This window comes from Eremomyces bilateralis (assembly GCF_010015585.1).
Source record: "Eremomyces bilateralis CBS 781.70 unplaced genomic scaffold P152scaffold_2, whole genome shotgun sequence".
Taxonomy (NCBI): Eukaryota; Fungi; Ascomycota; class Dothideomycetes; order Eremomycetales; family Eremomycetaceae; genus Eremomyces; species Eremomyces bilateralis.
Genome location: NW_022985068.1, coordinates 1586390 through 1607035, shown reverse-complemented (window position 1 = coordinate 1607035; position 20646 = coordinate 1586390). Strand labels below are relative to the sequence as shown.

At 53.2% G+C, this 20646-nt stretch overlaps 7 protein-coding genes across 7 annotated transcripts; 3 read left to right on the top strand and 4 right to left on the bottom strand.

Annotated features, from left to right (window-relative positions):
- Window positions 1-406: 406 nt before the first annotated feature.
- P152DRAFT_389116 (xyloglucan-specific endo-beta-1,4-glucanase precursor) lies at window positions 407-1263 on the top strand (the record flags this gene model as incomplete). The annotated part of the gene is made up of 4 exons (XM_033675966.1): window positions 407-535; window positions 571-674; window positions 725-1162; window positions 1212-1263. 4 exons carry the CDS (start codon window positions 407-409, stop codon window positions 1261-1263), a joined length of 723 nt encoding a protein of 240 aa, XP_033538214.1.
- Window positions 1264-1341: 78 nt separating this feature from the next.
- Window positions 1342-3289, bottom strand: P152DRAFT_464096 (Dehydroquinate synthase-like protein; the record flags this gene model as incomplete). Its single annotated transcript, XM_033680540.1, has 8 exons — window positions 1342-1380; window positions 1413-1426; window positions 1458-1541; window positions 1578-1732; window positions 1803-2042; window positions 2100-2224; window positions 2425-2660; window positions 3172-3289. The coding sequence occupies 8 exons, from the start codon at window positions 3287-3289 to the stop codon at window positions 1342-1344; spliced, it is 1011 nt and encodes a 336-aa protein (XP_033538213.1).
- A 145-nt stretch (window positions 3290-3434) lies between these two features.
- P152DRAFT_428803 (alpha/beta-hydrolase) lies at window positions 3435-5330 on the bottom strand. The gene is made up of 3 exons (XM_033677345.1): window positions 5098-5330; window positions 4131-4859; window positions 3435-4007 (listed from the first exon to the last, which is right to left on the bottom strand). Exons 1-3 carry the CDS (start codon window positions 5317-5319, stop codon window positions 3882-3884), a joined length of 1077 nt encoding a protein of 358 aa, XP_033538212.1. The 5' UTR covers window positions 5320-5330; the 3' UTR covers window positions 3435-3881.
- A 2381-nt stretch (window positions 5331-7711) lies between these two features.
- On the top strand, window positions 7712-11482 carry P152DRAFT_129067 (uncharacterized protein). The gene is made up of 7 exons (XM_033673750.1): window positions 7712-8122; window positions 8208-8335; window positions 8389-8747; window positions 8810-9306; window positions 9362-9537; window positions 9585-10148; window positions 10199-11482. Exons 1-7 carry the CDS (start codon window positions 7901-7903, stop codon window positions 11160-11162), a joined length of 2910 nt encoding a protein of 969 aa, XP_033538211.1. The 5' UTR covers window positions 7712-7900; the 3' UTR covers window positions 11163-11482.
- A 119-nt stretch (window positions 11483-11601) lies between these two features.
- P152DRAFT_428798 (uncharacterized protein) lies at window positions 11602-12193 on the bottom strand (the record flags this gene model as incomplete). The annotated part of the gene is made up of 2 exons (XM_033677344.1): window positions 11854-12193; window positions 11602-11737 (listed from the first exon to the last, which is right to left on the bottom strand). Exons 1-2 carry the CDS (start codon window positions 12024-12026, stop codon window positions 11602-11604), a joined length of 309 nt encoding a protein of 102 aa, XP_033538210.1. The 5' UTR covers window positions 12027-12193.
- A 345-nt stretch (window positions 12194-12538) lies between these two features.
- On the top strand, window positions 12539-15870 carry P152DRAFT_464085 (nitrate reductase; the record flags this gene model as incomplete). Its single annotated transcript, XM_033680539.1, has 5 exons — window positions 12539-12811; window positions 12859-13813; window positions 13865-14803; window positions 14856-15773; window positions 15830-15870. 5 exons carry the CDS (start codon window positions 12539-12541, stop codon window positions 15868-15870), a joined length of 3126 nt encoding a protein of 1041 aa, XP_033538209.1.
- Window positions 15871-16795: 925 nt separating this feature from the next.
- Window positions 16796-20084, bottom strand: P152DRAFT_492965 (uncharacterized protein). Its single transcript, XM_033682190.1, has one exon. The coding sequence runs from the start codon at window positions 19618-19620 to the stop codon at window positions 17107-17109; it is 2514 nt and encodes an 837-aa protein (XP_033538208.1). The 5' UTR covers window positions 19621-20084; the 3' UTR covers window positions 16796-17106.
- Window positions 20085-20646: the final 562 nt, after the last annotated feature.

Here is a 20646-nt window from a genome sequence, read left to right as displayed (position 1 = left end):
GCAAGAGCAAATTACCCTAGTTGATCGACATATATGCCTTGGTCCGCACCGAATGTGGCAATGCGATCTATGTTATTCCTTTGGTCACGCGGAGATGGTTCCAAGCGTGAACCACTTCGAGGTCTGGGATGAGGATAGCCGACCAGTCTAATTGCATCCTTTGCAATATATTCTATCAAATCCAATTGTTCCGTCTCTAATCTGCCTATTTCCCCGCGTTATTCATTTACTAAGTCCAATTCTAATGTCCGCAACGACGTGCAAGAGCTTACCGTGGAGAAAGCCAATCCGTTATAAAGCTTACGATGGCAATGGACGCCCATTCCGCGGTCCTGCGTAAGCAGAGACATCCTTCTATGACAAGATCTATCGTTCTGCAGCCATGAAGCTTTTGTCCCTTGTTTCGATGGCTTTTGCTCTCGTTGGCTTGTCACTTGCCACACCCACCAAAACCGTTCAAAAGCGGGCCGACATGTGTGGGCAGTGGGATTCCGTACAGACTGCAGGCTACACTCTCTACAATGCATGTATCCCAGTAACTATGCTTCCCATGTTGTTAACGCCATATAGAACATGTGGGGTATGTCAGCCGGCACAGGGAGGCAATGCACCACACTTAACTCCGTGAGTGGGAATACCATTGCATGGCGAACCACCTGGAGCTGGTCTGGAGGGTGAAGTTATCGAATATATCCTGGAAGCCGATTGAGCTGATATATTTTAGACAATACAATGTCAAGTCCTACCCCAATGCGGTGGTTGACGGACCGAAGCCCCAGTTGAGGAATGTCAAATCGATTCCATCAACGTGGAAATGGTCCTACACTGGTTCTGGGATGGTTGCAAATGTCGCCTACGATATATTCAGCTCTTCCACGGCATCCGGAAATCCTGAGTACGAGATTATGATATGGGTAGGATCATACGGCGGTGCCGGGCCCATCTCCAATGGCCAGCCCAAATCCGTCAATATTGCGGGGACGGCCTGGAAGCTTCATCAGGGGCAGAATAACCAGATGAAGGTTTTCAGCTTCGTTTCGGAGAGACCCGTCACCAATTTTAGTGGCGATTTGAACGCGTTTTTGACCTATTTACGGTCAAATAATGGTCTTCCCGCGGGTCAATACTTGACATCTGTAGGCGCAGGAACCGAGCCATTCGTGTATGTACTTTCTCTGCATAGTCCATGTCTGCAGCTAACTCCATCGCAGAGGACAGAACGCTGTATTTACTACGACAGCCTACAGCTGTGCCATAAACTGATCTATGTATCTCGATTTCTAGTTTCTGTACATAGCATCCACAGTCAGATATTACACTGCTTGCCAGGACCCCACTGGCTCATCCGGCAACCGCCCGTAAAATCTCCAGGACCTGCTCCTTATCGACAAGGGGTCTTGGATTCGTCTTACACCAAGTTCTTCAGCTGTTTTCGGCAAGCTGATCAAGTTTATCACCTCCCACACCAACATTTTCCAATTTCCTAACCATTCCTAACTCCGTAATGATAGTATCAAAGGCATCTCCCATGTCACATTGATCTTATTATAGTCTCCGCTCCTTCAAAGCCTTTGCACTCTCAGGATCATCCCCGAGCGCCTTCATAATGATCTGCTGCCTCTCTGCGTGCTCTTTCCCTTGTGCATTGTACTTGCACACCGCTGGTAACAACACGCAGCTCGTCTCCCAATGTCCAACTCCAAATGGCCCTAATTGATGCCCAATCCCATGGCTGCCACCTAGCGGCACGCGTCCTCTTACAGCTACCATACATAGTAGCGTCGATGACGCTTAATTGACACTAATGCCTCGCTTGATCTTCCCGGTGCGGGTCTTTCGCATGCCTGCACCTTAGCAACGCGGGTACCAGCCGCCTCAGCCCTGTCATCGCCGCCTCGCTACCCTTCCCCGTCCGCTCAGGAGACAGAATCGTTTCCACGCAATAATCAAGTGCTCTGACAGCGGTACTGTACCACACCCAGTCCAGGGTCGCCCGGCACATTTCGGCGTCCAGGACGATCAACTCTGGCCCACGGCTGGTCCTGAACTGATATTTCGCCTTCGTGGCGTCCTCGGTATCGCCAGATATCCCCTAATACCCATCCCCGGAAAGCGACGTTGGGACGGAGATGATAGGCACCTTCTGCACCACCATGTCGCGTGGGTCTAAATTGGCGTTCATACGTGACAGGTCCTCTACCGTTGTCGCGTTGTTTGCGAGGGCCTGAATAGAGCCAGAATGTGGATAACCGGGCGCGCATCAGCTTGTGGTTACACAGCGCGGGACCGTTTGAGACATGTCATGCATATGCTTGTACACGGATCTGGAACCTGCGAAATGGGGATGATCGGATCAATGTAGCACGGTAGGGATATTACGCACCAAGGACACGATCTTCGCTGCATCTGTCGAAGATGCCGAACCCGAGAGTGATGAGTAGGTCGATATCGAGTAGGCTGAATTTCTTTGACGACATCCAGAACTTCCGACCAAAGAGTGCGAGGTCTCAAGCCGTTACAGATGCAGACAACACAGCTACTCAACGCATCCGCCAATCCCTTGACATGCTCGGTTTGGGTTGAAAGCGACTCTGAAATGATTATAATTATATTGCTTGCTTTGAAATAGTTGGGGTGGTTTGCGAGACAAAAACAAAGCACTGAAAACAGTGAGGAATATGATAGGGGAAGTGAAGGGGAATTCCAAGGCCTTTCAGCCTTCGGTAGTTACTACCTTTTCACGCCTTTCAGACATCTTACCTTTGTGAGGTCTGTCTGTGTTAGTCTTCTGCTGGACATAGATATGTATGTAAGCTAACTACAATCAGCAGCTGTCTTAGGACTTCAACTTGGAATCAATTCCAATCCAAACATTGAACCCACCAAAAAAGAATAATTCGGAGGGCAATTATGAATCCTCCCTTGTAGGTTTATACCATACCAATACACATATTAGGCAGTTGAAAGAGGTACCAAGTAGGGTTATACCAATGTGGAAGGCACGGCTTCAACACCTCCTACCGCTGACGACCTATGGCCTCTATACCGTCACCGTCGATGAGGCGGAGGAAGATTCGTCCATTTTCGAACTTAGAGTCAGTTGCGTCGTCCATAACTCGCAGTTGACAACACTGTTACGGTAGTCGGAGTGAGCAAAGCCGAAGCACTGACAGTCGACACCGTGGCGGAGATTACCGCGCAGGAGTTTACTGTATAGATAGTACATATCCCGAGGACAACTGCTCGATGTAGTTTCCGGTTTGCGATCACCAGACAAAAACCAATCCATTTTTATTTGTACTGCGAGCAAGATGAGGCACACGACCCCGCCGCATACCGGTGCGACTGGAAGGAGGATTTCAATGACCCAGACTTGGGAGGTGTTGCATTCTTTCAACTGTGCTTAATTAGGAAATAGAGGTCAAATGATAATCAGTCGTTAATAATATGAAGGTAAGGTGGATATTTAAGCGATAATACCATTCCAGAGTCCGGACGTACCATCACTGAACATGCATGCTTTCAGTTTCCATAGTTCAAGTCTTGCTCGCGAATACTTCGAGCCCCAAATGCTTTATGCATATTGTTCTAGATCCCTATTGTTCAAGTCAGTTCTGTCTATAGCTCCCGCCTCCTCTACTGATATGAATGATTCAATCCTAGTTCAACCCTTTAGAGCCCATAGTAGGTACAATCGATGACCTGAAGTGCACCGGACTCGTGCCCGCCAGCAAGCCATAGGAGGCCGATCTGCTTCAACAATCCAGGGCGCATCCGTCCCAAACCATGGAAAAACGTGCTCAATGATGATATAATATCTGCCATACAATCTAGACCGATATGTGCGGCCGTTCGTAATATCAACTCCTCATTGAGTCGACCTACACGCCCTCCTCCCGATTACACTCCTCCCCCCTCGCCACCATCTCCTCCACCCACTCATTAAACCTCCCCCTCCACTCAATCGGAATGACATGCCCCTGTCCCTCCACGAACCTCACCACTCCCTCCCTCCCCCTCGCCGCCCCATCCCCACTCGGTCGAAACTCCCCATCCCCATCCCGAAACACACCACTCCCCCCCTTCACATCCCTCACCACCCCCGCCTCCACCCCCTCCCCGTGCTCCACCTCCTCCACCAACCCCAACCCCCTCGCGAGCATCGGCCCATGCACGAACGGCACCATCCGATCCCCCGTCCCGTGCACCACCATGATCCGCTTCCGCCCGACCCGGTCCCCCAGCGCCGCGAGCTGCGACCCCGTCTTATGATGCCATCCCGCCGCCATGGCCTGCGCGGCGAAGCCCTGGAAGCGGAAGGACTGGAGGTCGGAGCGCTTCTGGATCTCGAGGGCGGCGAAGCGGTCGCCGTTGGTAGGGAAGGATTGGACGGCGGATTCGGCGGCGAGCTCGTCGGGGGCGTCGAGGAAGGCGGCGGTGTAGCAGTTGCGTTTGATGGTGGCGAGTTGGACGTCGAGGGAGCGGGGGATGAAGAGGTTGATGCGGTTGAGGATGTTTTCGAAGAAGCCGAGGGTGCGAACGAGTTGGGGGGCGGTGGAGATGAGGGAGAGGGAGGCGATGCGGGAGGGGATGAGGAGGCCGAGTTCCTGCGCGATCATGCCGCCGAGGCTGATCCCGATGACGTGCAGTTCGCGGGACTGCGTCCATCCGACGTGGTCGAGGAGCTCCACTATGTCCTGCGCCATTTCGGTGGTCGAGTAACGCATGTATGGCTTGTCAGACTGGCCGACGCCACGGTTGTCGAAGATGAGAGAGGAATATGGGGAGTCGGGTCGGTGGGCGAAGTCTTTGGTTTGACGTTGCCATTGCTGCATGATACCACCGAGGCCCATTATCCACTGGTGAAGTCATGGTGAGTGATGTTGTTCGACTTGTGTTGGGTGTTTAGAACCAAGGTGTCATATTGGTCGACTTGATATGTGACATAGACCCAAAACAGTTACCAAGGCCCAAGGGAGGAGCTGTTTCCGAAAGTGTGACAATCATAAAAGACTTATAAACGTCGCCAAAGCTTAGAACGATTGCAGAAAAGGAGACATAGTATAGGAGTGTTTATGTGACTTCAAGGCAAAGCACTATGTATATGAAATACTGCAATGCATGACGTACCACCAACCGCTTCGAACCATTTCCATGTACCTCATAGGCAATATTAAACGGTCCTCCCCTCCCCTTAGCTACCGCAATCTTTCCCTCCTGCGACGGCTTCAGGGGCCATAAGACATGCGAATATTCGGGGTGTTTCCGGATGTCCACCACCTTCATGGGCTGTGGAGTGGTTCTAGTATCTTCGAACATGATGCGCCAGGGATTGTAACTGGAGTATAGTTGGGGCTTGTTCGGTAAGGCTGAATACACACGATGTTTCTTGGTGAGATGGACTTAGTCGTTGGTATCAGAATTTCTCGGGAATAATCGTGTAATTCAGTAATTCCCATGGGTGTCAACTGTCAACAATAGCAATTTCGCTAAATACTGTCGAGACGAGGAACGTGGTTACCTGGGTCATGGGGGCGAAGTCTGTGCGGAGTGGGAATCATTCCCATTTCCCTGATTTCCTCAGACTGCGTCACTACCCAGATATTGCTGTTCTCTAGTTTCTACAAAGAAAAATTAACGAACAGGGAGATGACTCCAAATTCTGATTCTACATTATGCGTCTCATTTAAATGTGACGGGCGAAGGCTTGATGATTATCAGAGAATTCCGGAGTAAGGGATCCGAAGTGCACAGATGGGTGTAGCTGCGGGCAGAAGGGGTGGTGGTGATGGGTGGTGGTGATGGGTGGTCCGACGAACCAACAGGGTGGCATATCAGGGGGCGGACCTGACGAGGGAAGCCTGTCGAATGTCTCATGAAAGCTTACGTCGAGCTTTATGGCTGGTCCGGACGTGTGGAGGACGTGAATATAAAAAGATTAATGGCCTTACATCTGCTATCATGGGACTTTGGATTACATTGAAGATAGATATTGTGGACTCCTCCATATGGCTTTCGAATCAAATCTATGATGCGCTACACTTCGGCAAGCACATGAAGCATCCTCATTTTATTGCCGAGCCGAAGGATCCAATTGTTCGGAAATCGGAAGCTGCGGGGAGCGGATGCACGTCTGACCTCCCCTCCTGCAAGGACTTGGAAGCTTGCAAGGAACGTAAGCCACGAGGACCCGATTCTATCCACAATGGCCAAATGGGGCACTCTGCAGTTCGCACCTTGACAACGCCCTCTTACTCTCTAGCTCATGACTCCATGTCTCCTCCGAGGTCTGCATCCCGACAGCCAAACCGTGATTGCGAAATGAAGCCAATCAGAATAGAAAGAAAGGACTCCCGTTAAACAGGCTCGCATCTTTGCGTCGAGGTATTGAACATTTGAGTTTTAGAGGGGGGTTCCTTGATATGGATTATGGCTAGCGGGAGGGCATGTCTTGAACACCTTGACGCCATGCAACGCCCAGATCGCAATCTGATACCACCAGGAGTCAGGACAGCCTGATGGCGTAATCGAGGAAGGCGCAGCGCTTACTCGCTCAGGATCCAGCAGCCACTTTGTAATGGTTCAGGCTCTTCAGTCTCAGAGTCACTTTAAAGGATAGGCTTATTATCGGGTATCGACTATCGACTGGATCCAGCACTAGCCCTTTTTTCGTCCGCCCTCAGTAACTCCATCTACGGTAAGGAGTAAGGGGTCAGGAGTAAGGACGGAGTTATGACTGGAGGACTGCCCCACTCCCCAGTAATTAGGATCCAGGAAAACCGATTTCGAAAACCCTTCACCCCCGACCCTCCGCTGTAGGGCAAGGCCAGATAGTGGGAGATCTAGAAAGGGTAGGTCACTCGGCACGCTTCATGGACAGGGCCGGCCGATGGCAGGTGGAGAGAAATGAGAGTATCTCCCCTACTTACTCTGTACATACTTTACATAGACGATTGGACACGCCTGGATTACACTACTATATCAGATATGGCATTGGTACCTGATGCAACCGGATTCCTTGATTCTAGTTACATCCCCGGATCGACACCAGCCCTGACTCGGCTCAACCGTCCACGGCTGTCCAACTCGTTAACCCGCTAAACTTGCATGTCGTCGCCCTTCAACTCCTTTTTTCTCCGCATATCGTTCCTTATTGCACGTGGGGCCGCTCTGAAGTCCGAACCGCAATTCAACCTTTCGCTCCATCCCAAGTTTCTTCCCCAACTCCGCCGCCTCTAGAATACGATTCCAAAGGCTTCGATTCAATCCGAGGGGGCTCTAATATCAGATACCAGAACCTTGCCTATGACACGAACCCGAGACGGCATCATTTCTGAAATAGGCGCTACTTCCGAGTTTGTAACGTTTCACACCTACGACCGCTTCTATCCCCTCTCCCCTCTCCCCCACCACGACTTTCGGACCAAAGATTCAAATTCGTACACCGCATCTGATTTGCGCAGTGGACACTTGGGTCACATTATTTGTCTAGCCCTGCCACCTTCGTCGAATTCCATGTAAACGGACGTGTCTCCTTTGCGCCTCTCGACGAATCGCCGGTCCCGCCTCAACCCACCCGCTGTGACTTTGTGCCAGCAGTCCAAATCTTCTTCTAAATAGCATTGTAGGCTTCGGAGTCTTCGCATGTTACTAGATGCGCTGCGATCGAAGTCTTAATCATAGTTGCGGCCAAACCCGTCTTTTTCCGCCATCATAATCCTGTTCCATATTACTACCGAATAGTATAGCGCAAGCGGCGAAACCAGAAAGAACGTCCGACTCTCGTTATCCCAGGACCATCACCCTTCGAGCCCGCGGTACGACCGTCGATTGCGAGCTATTAATGAATTCCCGGAGCCAATAAGACGATATTCGGTGACGTTGATTCGAGAACGCAAACATGAACATAACCAACACCGACCCCGCGAATGGGATCAATTACTTCGACCCTCGCGCTGCCCCACCGCAGCTTGTGAACCCGCCAGGACGGATGTTTGGCTCGTTCTCGGATGGCAGTCCGATCGCGCCAAACCTCCCCCAGCATTTCCTCGCCGACGATATGGTATTGGGCGGCGATGATGGTACGGAACATCCCGATGCGAAAAGGAGAAGGATAGCGAGGGTAGGTTGAATTTTCCTTCTATTATCTTGCTCCGGGTATATCCTGCGTGAATCGGAGCGGGGATGGCTGACATTCCCTATCATAGGCGTGCGACATGTGTCGGAAGAAGAAAATCAAGTGCGACGGAAGGATGCCGGCTTGTACTCATTGCCAGAACTACAAGACCGAATGCATCTTCACACAAGTGGAGAAGAAGAGAAATCCCCCCAAAGGGTATGAACAAGTCGCACGTGTCGAAGGATGGGCCTGGGTTGACATTCTTCTAGCGCGAAATACATCGAAGGCCTCGAAAACCGATTGGGACGTATGGAATCACTTCTTCGACTCTCGGGACTACTATCCGACGATGATGACGGGAGGACCGACCTGGGAACGCTGGAGAAGCGTCTTTCCGAAAAGGCGCAGCAGAGACGGGAGCAGAGCGCATCCGCACAGGGAGATCAAACAAGCACGACTGACAGATTAGAGAATGGCACCGATGCCACGAGTCAGCATATTAGCTCTCCGGGTAGTGGCAATACCACTTCGCCCGAACCACAGCGAAGTAGAGAAGAAGAGGTAGAGGCACTATCGGACATGATGTGCTCTTTGGTCACGAACAATTGCGGCGAAACGCGATATATTGGTACGAACTCCCAGTCCTTGATAAACCAGACGGTTCCAATGCCGGGCCGCTGACTCAACTAGGCTCCTCTTCTGGCTTTTCAATATTCTCACCCAAAGGGATCCAGTGGGTAAACGAGAAGACGGGCGACCACTCCTTCCAAGACATGATCACCAACGCTGCCATCGACGACAACAAATGGATCCACTGGAAATCCGACGTCTTCCGAGACATCTTCCAACGGCGCGTCTTCAGGCCTCTGCCGTCCAAAAACGAAGCGCTCTCGCTCCTCAAGGATTATTTCGAGAACTTCAACTGCATGTTCCCCCTCTTCCATGAACCGACCTTCATGCATTTGGTCGACAAGCATTATTCCCGGGAACCGTATGAGGGAAGCGGTTGGTGGGCGAGTTTGAATATCGCCTTGGCTATTGGTCACCGGTTACGCGTCGTGAGCAATCTTGTCCCGCAGGAAGAAGATCAGAAGGCGTGGGGGTATTTGAAGAATGCGTTGGCGGTTCAAACGGAGTTGACGATGCGGAATACGGACTTGCTGAGCATCCAAGCGCTGCTCGGAATGGTGAGTTGTTGAAAGCCGTACTCAAATGCATGGATAGGCTCGTTAACACCTTTAGGCCCTGTTCTTGCAAGGCACACCGAATCCTCAGCCTTCGTTCTTCCTCGTCGCTGCTGCTATTCGGCTCTCCCACAGCATCGGATTACACAAGCGGGGATCAGGCTTCGGTCTAAACCGAGACGAAATTGAGCAACGAAAACGTGTATTTTGGATTGGCTATATGCTCGATCGAGAGTATGTATGGCGATGAATTTATACGTATGGTTGCTGACTCGGGCTAGTATCTGCTTACGATCCGGACGGCCTCCTATTCAGGACGATGACGACATGAACGTCGAACTTCCATCAGAAGACCCGCCAGACAACGTCGGAAACATTCCCCTTGCCGACGGGAAAGGCAAGATTAATCTATTCCGCCTAATGTGTACCTTTGCGGCCATTGCGTCCAAAGTGTACAAGAATCTCTACTCCGTCAAAGCCACGAAGCAGTCCGACGGAGAGCTCTTGAACACGATTGGCGAGCTGGACCGAGAATTGGAAGAGTGGAAAGACGGCATTCCGATCGATTTCCGACCCGAACATGAAATCCGCGCATCGCATACGCCGTTAATACTCCACGTTGTGGTCTTGCATTTTGCGTACTATAATTGTCTAACCACGATTCATCGGATGAGCATACATCATGGGTATTGGACGAGCAGACTAAGCAATTATGCCATCCAAGGCTTGAATGCGCGTCCGCTCAACCCGAGAGTCTTCAGCTCCGCTGCACTATGCGTGAGTGCTGCTCGAGCAAGCATTCATCTCATCAAGTACATCCCGCACGGTGATTGTGCCTGCGTCTGGTATGTCATATCTCATTTCCCCCTATGGATCCCATCTAATTACCTCTCAGGCTTGTTATCTACTACCCCGTTTCCGCCCTTGTCACCCTCTTCGCCAACGTCCTCCAAAACCCCCAAGACACTCGCGCCCGCTCCGACCTCAAACTCATGAACCTCGTCGTCACCTTCCTCAGCGCTCTATGCTCCGACGAAGAAAACTCCTCCGTCCGCCGCATGCTCTCCGTCTGCGCCGAATTCGAACGCATCTCCAACGTCGTCATCGAAAAGGCCGAACGTGACCGCGCCGGCAGTCGCAAGCGCAAAGCCACCCAAGACCCTGATGGTATGGACAGCACCTCGCGGACCGGAGCCACCACGAATCAAAACTCCAGCACCCACACCCCCAGCCTCACCGGCAGCGGCACCGCCACCCGCTCCGCCAGCCCGCACTCCCGCCCCCTCTCCAGCTCCCTCCCCACCAACAACAACGAACCGTCCGTGCCTGGCAACATCCCCAACGTCTTCAGCCCCCCCGAGTTCGCCTCGGACTTCACCCTCCCCGCTATCACCAGCAGCGTCACCGGCGCCGACCAGTGGCCCGGCCTCTCCGCCTTCTCGTCTCCGGCCCCGGGAAATCCACTCCTCCCAGTAACCCCCAGACCCAGCGGGTTGCGCCCCTCTCCGCAGCCGAATGGTAGTCGGGGTAGCCCGGGACACCATGGCATCGGGCGCAACACGTTAGGGATGGCGTCGGTGGCGCGGTCGCCTGGTGGGGGCCAGGGGCCGACGTCGGGGGCGTTCAGCGGCGGCGGGGCGGGTGGAGGGGTGTTTGCCGGGGCGGACGGGCTTGCGGCGGATATGGGGAACAGTTTCCAGTATCCGTTCGTGCCGCAGGATTTGTGGCAGATGCCGATGACGTTGGAGTGGGATTGGGCGGATTTGACGCAGGGGTATGGGGATGTGGGGCAAGGGATGGGAATAGGGGGTGTGCAGGGTGAGGGTGGAGGACAGGATGGGGATGGGGATGTAAAATAGTGGGATGGGATAGCGAGATTGGTTGTTATAACAGGAAGGAGTGCGGTGATGTGGATATAGAGATCTATCATGATATGGCCGATGGGGGTGTTTTGGAACGACAGATATAGGTCCGGATATGGAACATGCCGCTCTCATCTTGTATCAGGCTTTCCTGCTTGGTTGTAAAAGCGTGTTCAGCTCTGCTAACGGCCTGAGGTTAATTGCGTGTATTCATAGGCTGTCCATTTATATGTGCGAGTCCACAATTCGATTTATTTGGCATCATTTCCTCTATCGTACCACGTTGTACATCTACTCCCAATCAAAGTGGCGATTCCCTCTACATCAGACGATCCCGCCCAAATATAAGACCTATCATCTCGAAAACAAACGCCATCGCTATATGCAGGAATGCAGCAAGGTATCGTACAACCGGTCGCCTCCGCGTGTCCCCTCTCTAGCTTTTATCCAGAAATTCCTTCGCCTCGTTGACCTTCGTCGCCAGGTACGGGCTTCCGCCACGATCGGGGTGGTTGAGCAACATCAGCGCTCGGTGGCGCTTGCGGATCTGATCTTTGGTGGCGCCGCGTTCTCTGTTGGGGTGCGCAACTGGTTAGCCTCGTGTTCCCCATTGCATGCTTGGACATTGGACGATGATTAATTCGTGAAAGGAGGGATATGCTGAAGTGGGAAGGTGGGGAATACGTACGAAATCTCGAGGATCAGCGCCGCCTCCCGTCGGTTCATCTTGGACTCGAAGCCGCCTTTGTAATACGCGCGACCGAGAGCGCTCATGCCGCCTCGGGAGCGACGAAGAGCGACGAGGCCAGCGCGGCCCTTTGCAAAAGCGTCAGTAGAGGTTTCAACGTGCGTGGGTAACATGCGACTGATGACCAGCCCGGATGTCCCTTGATTCTGGAGAGGGGGAACACAAAGGCGATTGCATTCTATGCGGATGAGGATAGGAGGAGTTACTTACGAAGAAGGCGGCAGCCGCAACGCCGATACCGATTGCAAGAACGCTCATCTTTGATGGAGGTGACTGTGGATGATCTTGCCAATATCTTTTCTCGGGCAACTGGTGATCATGAAGGTTAAAGATTGCTGCACGTGGTTGGTCACGTGGGCTCACATAATCCTGATATTTTTAGCCAATCATTCGCACTGGTCCTTCCAGTGGCGTCAGGGGCTGATCGCAGCAATGCCAGCCGCATGTATCATGATGTAACTCCATATAACTAGTTGAACTAAATCAAGCTTAGTTATAGTAATTGCTCCGCGGAAATACTGACCGACCTTTCTCGCTAGAAATATGTAACCTACATCGTTGAACTTTTGGATGCGAATGTGGTAGCTACCGGTAGGCATCAACTTCTTCCCTTCGTTCTGCAAAGATGGCGACGCCAAGTGCATCCTGGAATGTGGTAGTCGGAGATCATCCCGGATCGTCCTGGGAGGATATCTTCTGCGAGCCTGACTGGGCCATTCTGCATGGACACAATCACCATGTTGGCTACAAGAACCGAGAGAACCGAACTGCAGGTTTGACGTCGGAGAATGAGGGGCTCGGCGCAACCAGAGAGGTGGAGGATCCGAGCGACCCGTTCCTGGAGATATCCAGACAAGGCAAATTCGTCAGCTTCAGAGACCTTTTTGCGGCTCAACCAGTCAGTGGGCAAGAGTAAACGGTCCCGAATGGATAATGATTAATTAGGACTATCATCTCACACACCCAGAAAATCGTTCCCTAGGGTGGCGGTATGCTCTTGGAACTACAGAAGACTGGGTGAAGTATGGGCAGGCTTGGCCCGCAAACATTCAGGCGAAAAAGAAGGAGACGCAATCAGGGAACAAGGATGACAAGCAGAGACAGGCTAAGCAGGAGGATGGGGGAGACAACGCGGGTAATGATCAAGATATGGATGGAGCACATGTCGCAGATGAGGGAAATAACAGCGAGCAAGCGCGAGAACATGCTGCTTTGCTCAAGGTGCTCAAGGAAGAGGCAGACTATATCAGATCACTGGGTCAGAACGATGGTAGGGGGGAGTCTCCCCACGCTCATAGCCGACCAGATGTCTACATCAACGAGGCGGACCAATTCACCCCTGACAATTGGCTTCCGCGAACCACAGATTTCATACGACTGACAGGCAAACATCCATTGAATGCGGAGCCCCATCTTACGCACCTTTTCCACGCTGGTCTCATTACACCCAACGAACTTCACTACGTCCGGAATCACGGAGCAGTGCCTCGCCTCCTATGGGAAGACCACAAACTTGATATTCATCATGGAAAACTCGTATTATCTATGGATGACCTGAAAACCAAGTTCGACCCGATCAACATCCCCGTTGCTCTAGCTTGCGACGGCAACCGACGGAGGGAGCTCAACATGATACGTCGCTCTGCAGGCTTCAACTGGGGCGCTGGAGCAGTAAGCTGCGCATACTGGAGAGGCCCACTGTTGCGTGATGTTCTCTTAGCAGCCGGATTTCCAGATTCCATGCCTAGTCATCAGAAACGGAGGTATTGGGTCAATTTCGAAGGCTCAGATGAGCTAAGTGAAGGGAAATATGCGACATGCATACCTTTGAAGTATGCTATGGACGTCACCAACGACGTTATCCTGGCATATGACATGAACGACCGTCCCTTACCTCCAGGTGAGCATATCTTTCCTTCAGTGTTCCAATCTCACTCACATGGACTATAAGATCACGGATATCCTGTCAGGGTGATCATTCCAGGGTATGTCGGGGGACGCTGTGTGAAATGGCTGCGCAGAATCTGGATCACAGATCACGAGAACGACAGCTACTATCACCTATGGGATAACCGAGTGCTTCCCAGTTTTATAAAGGAAAAGGAGGATGAACTCGCCGCGGTGATGTTCAGTCACCCTGACACCTCGTGCAACGAGCAGAACCTGAACTCGGTCATTGCGAAGCCCGCCCATGGTGAGCGGATTAAAATCACAGGGTTGCAAAACGGGCAGACCTACCGTGTAGCCGGTTACGCGTACGATGGCGGCGGCCACGAAATTCAGCGGGTCGAACTTTCGCTGGATGATGGCAGAACCTGGCTCTACTGCGTACGGCGGTTTCCAGACGCGCCTATACGTCACGGGAAGAAGTTCTGGACCTGGGTTCATTGGCACATCGATGTGCCGGTTATGGAGCTCGCCAAAACCACGGCCATCGCAGTCCGATGCTTCAATGTCTTCAAGAACACTCAGCCGCGTGAACCGTCATGGAATATCATGGGCATGATGAACAACTGCTGGTATGTTGTGAAACACGAGGTGGTTGAAGGGGACTCGGATGGAGAGCTGTCTTTACTCATCCGACATCCGGTCGAGCCGGGTACTGGAAACGGTGGTTGGATGAAGCCCAGCATCGAAAATCAGCTGGAAGAGGTCAAGCGGGAAGCGGGGACGCCAAAGAAGCAGTTTACACGAGCCGAGATTGAAGGGCACGATAAGGAAAATGACTGTTGGATCGTCGTGGACGGGAAGGTGTACGATGCGACTAGTGTCCTCTCATGGCATCCAGGCGGAAAGTCTGCAATACTGGGACATGCAGGCAAAGTCCATCAAGAGACATCGGACGAGTTTTCTGCTATTCACGATGATTTTGCATACCAAAAGCTGAAAGGCATGACATTAATATACTGCGAGGTTTTCTACGGCGCTAACAACATGGGTAGAGTGTATTCTCGGCACGGTCACCGACAAAGTCAGGGATTTTATCCAGAAGCGGGCAGAAGATACTGCACGCGAGTTGGAGAAGTCGGGCAAGCAAGACGAGCGTGTTGCTTTGAAGAAGCATCGTTGGGTACCGGTGAAGTTGCTCCGTCGAGAACGGCTTTCGGGGGATACGAGGTCGTATACTTTCTCTTTACTCGAAGACAAGCCCATGCTGGGATTGGGGACGTGTCAACACGTACAGGTTGGTTTCCACATGAAGGACAAGATGCTCATTCGATCCTACACGCCAACGAAACCTATCCTGCCCGCTCCGGGCTCCGGAGAAAATCAGGGAAACCGCCAAGTTGGAGGCGGCACGGATAAAACAGAGCTAACTGACGGTTCCGGCACATTTGAGCTGACGGTAAAGACTTATTTTCCAGACCAGAATCAGCCGGGTGGAGCAATGTCCAACCTGCTAGATTGCATGCCTTTGGGTGAAGAAATTGAACTCCGAGGGCCAACAGGAGAGATTGTGTACAATGGACAAGGCTTGTTCGACGTTGAAGGTAAGCACATGCGATTCAAGCACGTCTCTCTCGTTCTCGGCGGGAGCGGAATAACACCCGGCTATGCTCTGGTTGCGAGGATACTGCTTTCGGATGGTGATAGCACGCCAATTCGAGTGGTGGATGCAAACAAGAGCGAAAGCGATATTCTGCTCAAAGGAGATCTAGACCGACTGGAAGAGGGGAGTGAAGGGAGGTTGAAAGTCACGCATGTCTTGAGTCATCCGAGCGAAAAGTGGGAGGGGTTGAAGGGATTTGTCAATCCCGAAATCCTTAAGGGGAATCTCTTTAAACCGGAAGAAGGGTCCGTTGTCTTTATGTGCGGACCGCCAGCCATGATTCAAAAGGCGGTACTGCCGGCCTTGAAAGGTGACAAATCCAACCACATCGGCTTGCTCATCGCATCGGATACTGACCGTAAATAGACTGGGGTTACATTGAGGGGAAGAACATGTTTGGATTCTAGTAGACGTACGTCCGGGCTTTCTACGACAAACTGAGGCAAACTAAGGCAAACGAACTTTAATGGGAGAAATGATGAGAGTAGTGTGCAGACAATGGTGAAGGATTAAATTTGGCATCTTGCAGAACAGTCCAATCCTGTTTATCTTTGTTTAAATACCCGCACGCCTTGCAGCCGGAGTTGCTGATAACTCACTAGCTCAGCGCGTGGAAGAAAGATTGGGAAATCAATTGCATGTAAAAGTTGTATGAATATATCAGGAGACTCGCTGCTAAAGGACTTGTTGAATCCCGATTCAGAAGACTGCTAGTCAAGTAATCAAGACGGAGAAAGCCGGTCAGAGCAAGTCGATGACAGACTGGAGAGGAAATATTAGATTCGAGAGGGATTAGCAAGAGCTCACGGGGCAGGAGAATGCAACTTGACAATAACCGCAAGGGAAGAAGAAGACGACGGGAAGTTGGAGCAACGATCAGGCGGACGAACTGCTGGTCGTTAGGCTCATCCACTTACATAATCGCATGGACGAGAGGGGAAATTCAGTCACCATCACCACGAAAGGCCCCAAGGGGATGAGAATTCAGGAATTTCCATTGAGCGTTCATATATGTATACTACACCGAGAATACAGTCCCGCCACCTCCCCCAAAATCCAGGGATGGGCAAAGCTACCGTGTCCCAACGAATCGAAGGAGCGGACCATCCAGGATCGCTACTCGGTCTTCCGTGATAGACATACAAAACCGCCCGGTAATGATATATGCGGTACGTGAACATAACCACATCGAAGTTCCTCGACAGCCGCCAAGTCGGGAAGACGGTTCTTGACGATCTAGGTCGTACATTCGTCCATTCGTGCCGAGGGGGGTCGAGGAACTGGGTAAGAAGACAAGATCGCAATGGATCGAGTCCGTCCATAACAAACAGGTCCGAACGGTCGGCAACGTGTCGTGCCCAAGTCGCCTCCATTGAACACAGCATCGATCAGGAAAACAGTCGATCATCCATCAAAGGCCCAGTCCAGACCAATGCAGTCCAACCCGTCCATCCTCTTGCGTATCGACAAATGCGAATATCGAAGAAATGAACCAGACAGGTTCACCGTCAGAGGGAGATGAACCCACGAACAGCGAGAAAGACTCCAACCAAGCCAAAGACTTGCCATCAGTCAAGTTCGTGTCGAGCGGGGGTATCGTAACAATCATCCTAACCCCGCAAAGAAAAAGCCAACCACATCCCTCAAGCATCACCCCCAACAGTCGCACGCGCCCCCTCATGCCCCCTCACCCGCGCCCTCACCACCGCACGCTCTCTCACCTCCCGCTCCTCCGCCTCCAGTTCTCGCATCTGATCTGCCGCTCCACTGAGCTCCATCCGCACATCCTGCACCTGCAGCTTCGGCCACTGCGCGTGGCGCGCGCAACGTTTTTTCGTGCAGATGTAGGCGGCGTGGTCGTCGTCGGCGGGGGAGGTGGGGGAGGTCGCGTCAGTGGGGAGGTCGGAGGGGGGAGGGGAGGAGGTGCCGGTCATTTTGGCATCGGGATCGGAGGCGTCGTTCGTGGCGGTGTCGGCGGCAAGCTCACCGCCCTTGCCCTTCTCCGCATCCGCATCCGTCGGCTTCTTCGCATCATCCACACCATCAGCCCCCACCGCCTCCGATGCTCCCTCCCCGGGTAACCCCGGCCGCCCGCCCCCCTCCCACCACCGCCTCAACCGCCCCTCATCCCACACCAACCGCCCATCAAACCCACACACATCCTTTACCTTCAGCCCCTCCCGCTCCGCCCACCGCCCCGCGTTCTCCCGCGCCAGCTGAATCAACTCGCTCCGATCGTTCAGATACGCCCGCCGTGCCCGCGTCGTCTCCTTCGCCTCCTCGATCCGTCGCAGCGCCGCCCGCTCCTCGGGGAGCAGCGGCAGCTCGTCGTCCGGGAGCGACACGCCACCGCTGTCCGGCGGCGTCAGCATCGCGAGGTCGCGGTCGCCGAGCGCGTGGAACTTGTCAGAGGAGGTACCGACGTGGTCGACAATTGAGCGGAGGTCTTGTAAGCGGAGCGCGTCGCCGCGGCGGCGTTCGGTAGAGGTGTCGTGCGGATCGGAGTTCGCGTCGTGGTCGGTTCGGTTCGCCTTGCGGCGTTTGGCGTGGTTCGCCTTATCGGAGTCAAGGGAGGCCTTGTCGCGGAAGAACTGCACGGCGCAGTCGTCGCTGCAGTATTTGCTCTCGCGAGCGTCGTAGTCGTCGCCGACGCGAGCGACGCGCTGGCAAACGGGGTTGCGACAGAGGGGCTTCCAGGTGGACTGCAGGCCGTGGTCTTTCTCGCAGTTGGGGCAGATGTAGGCGTCGATCTGGTCGCAGTCGGACTTGGTCAGGCGCACGCACTGGGCGTGGAACCACTCATCGCAGTTGTCGCAGGCGAGCATGAAACTATGGTCATCGCCGCGGCGGCAGATGCAGTAGACTTCGCCGTCCTCGTCGCCGTCAGAGCCGGGGTCGTTCTTTGGTTTGGTGGGGGGTTTCGCTTTGGGGGGGTTGGGTGTGGTTTTGGCAACCTTCGTCGCGGATGCTCGTCGGGTATCCTCATCCTCTCCGTCAAAGGACAATTTGCGCTTCTTCGGCGGGGGTTTCTTCGCGGTTCCCTTCTTCGTGGCGGCGATGGATTTGGCTGTCGTCGTGGGCCGCTTCTTCGTCGCAGGTTCCGGCGTCTCTTTCGGAGGGGACTGGGCGGAGGTTTCGCGCTGACCGGCTGTTCGGCGGAGACCGAGATCGTTGTTTTTGATCGCTTGGATCGTTTTGTAGGTTTCTTCGTCCATGTCGTCCATGACTCCATCGACCTGAGCCATCGACGCGGAGGACCTGGGCCCCTCTTCCGTGGTTTGATGTGGGGAGGTCTCACGGGGAGTGACAGATGGTTCGGTTTTGATGTTCGGAGTATTTGCCGAGAGATGTTGATGATCCGACGGATTCTCCATCGTGTCCGGCTCGGGTTTTGATGATTGCTCGACGTCAATGGACGGTCCGGTTTGTGGCGCGGAATTCTGATGATCCGCCGTGTCCGCCATTTCGCCTGCTTCAGATTCAGAAAGCTTAGTCGATGGATGAATTTCTGCGCGATCGCGATCTCTCAAATTCGGGCTCCTGTTGGTGTCCGTGTCGTGGGTTGGAGCTTGGGCAGGATCTGGTTCACTGCGATGCAATTGCCCATTCAACGCATTCGACAAATTCTGGATGGGCGCCAACTTCGGACTCTGGGAAATCCTCAATGTCGAGACTCTGCGATTCTGTTCCTCGGGACTGCGCGAACCATGGTGGTACTGATCCAAGGTCGGGGAGCGTTGTAACGGCAAATTGTCCAGCGCAGGGTTCGGCTCCAGGGGTGTCGCAATTGGAGAAATGACGCTGGATGGAGGCGGATGGACTTCCGGACAGTGGGGAGAGTAGGGCGGATTGAAAGTGTCGTGCGTGGCGATGGAAGTAGAGTTGTGATGCGGCTGTTGCTGTGGAAGTGGTGGTTGAAGTGGATCGTGGAGTGGATGGCCAGAAGACGAAGTGGGTCGCGGCATCAATAGCGCGGTCAGAGCGTCGGCGGCGGCTTCGTTGCTAATTGCGGAACGTTGCGGTTCCTTCGAATCGGTGCGCGACAAGCCTGGAGCTTCGTGGAGGGCGGACGAAGAGGAGGAGAAATGGCGATGGGCGGTAGAAACGTTACGCCCGGGAGGGGCGGGATTGAGCAGACCGGCGATATTGAAGGACATGATGAAACAGTGACGAGTTACTAAGGGACGGTCATGGTATTCGGAGCTAATGGAGTATCCGGCGCACGAGTCGCGAAGGTCGGAAGAAGGGGAGGAAGGAAGTTGGGGATAGACAGGAGCGATTGAAGATCATCGGATTCCTCTTATTCGGGTGGTTGCAGTCGGCGATGCGATGATGCTGTCACTCTACGGACTGGGGAGTGTGGAGTGTGGACGGCGGAGGCGGACGGCGGAGGCGGACGGCGGAGGCGGACGGCGGGTGGCGAGACTACCGTAGTTCGGCTGCTCCGTACGTAGATTGTACGGAATTGCGGTCAATGAAAGTGACGGCGGTAACGAACCGAATGGAATTGGAGGGGACTGGTGATCACTGTTCACTGTTCAGTTTCGGTCACTATTTAGTGAGGTGATTGAGTGACACAGGTGAAAAGTGGCATGGAGGGGGAGACGGCGTGAGAGAGTTAATAATTCAATTGGACTCTGATCTCATTCCCGAGTCCAAACTGATGCCATCGATGCCCGATGCCGTCATGCCCGGAAGGGCAAATGGCCACCCTAATGGCTATACTAATGCCTGGAATCCGATGCTAGTAGTATACAGGTCTGAGACGGTATCCTGCAGTCCCCAGTAACATTAATAACTAGCCCTCCTTGTAGAATAGTAGAATAGTAGAACAGCGTGTAATTCACCATCAAAGCCGTATCGTGACATGACCCCCATTGATGATTGCTAATTGGATTCATTTCATTCATGGTACCTTCGTCTCTGTACTCCTCCCATGTCGCACCACGAAAACGCCCTCGCCAACCCTCCGTGAGCTCCGTCTCGCCATGGGATATTTGCTCGTCCCAATCAATGTAGCTAGCGATGCAAGTACAGTGTCGTGAGTGGATTGGTCATCATGCGTCGAAATGCCTCTCCAGGCCTCAACGATCCAGTCCCCTCCCTGTCTGCCGAATGGATAAGTCGGTCGGGCTGCTTCGTTTCCGTCCTGGACAGCTCATCGCTGCAGTGAGGTGGTGCTC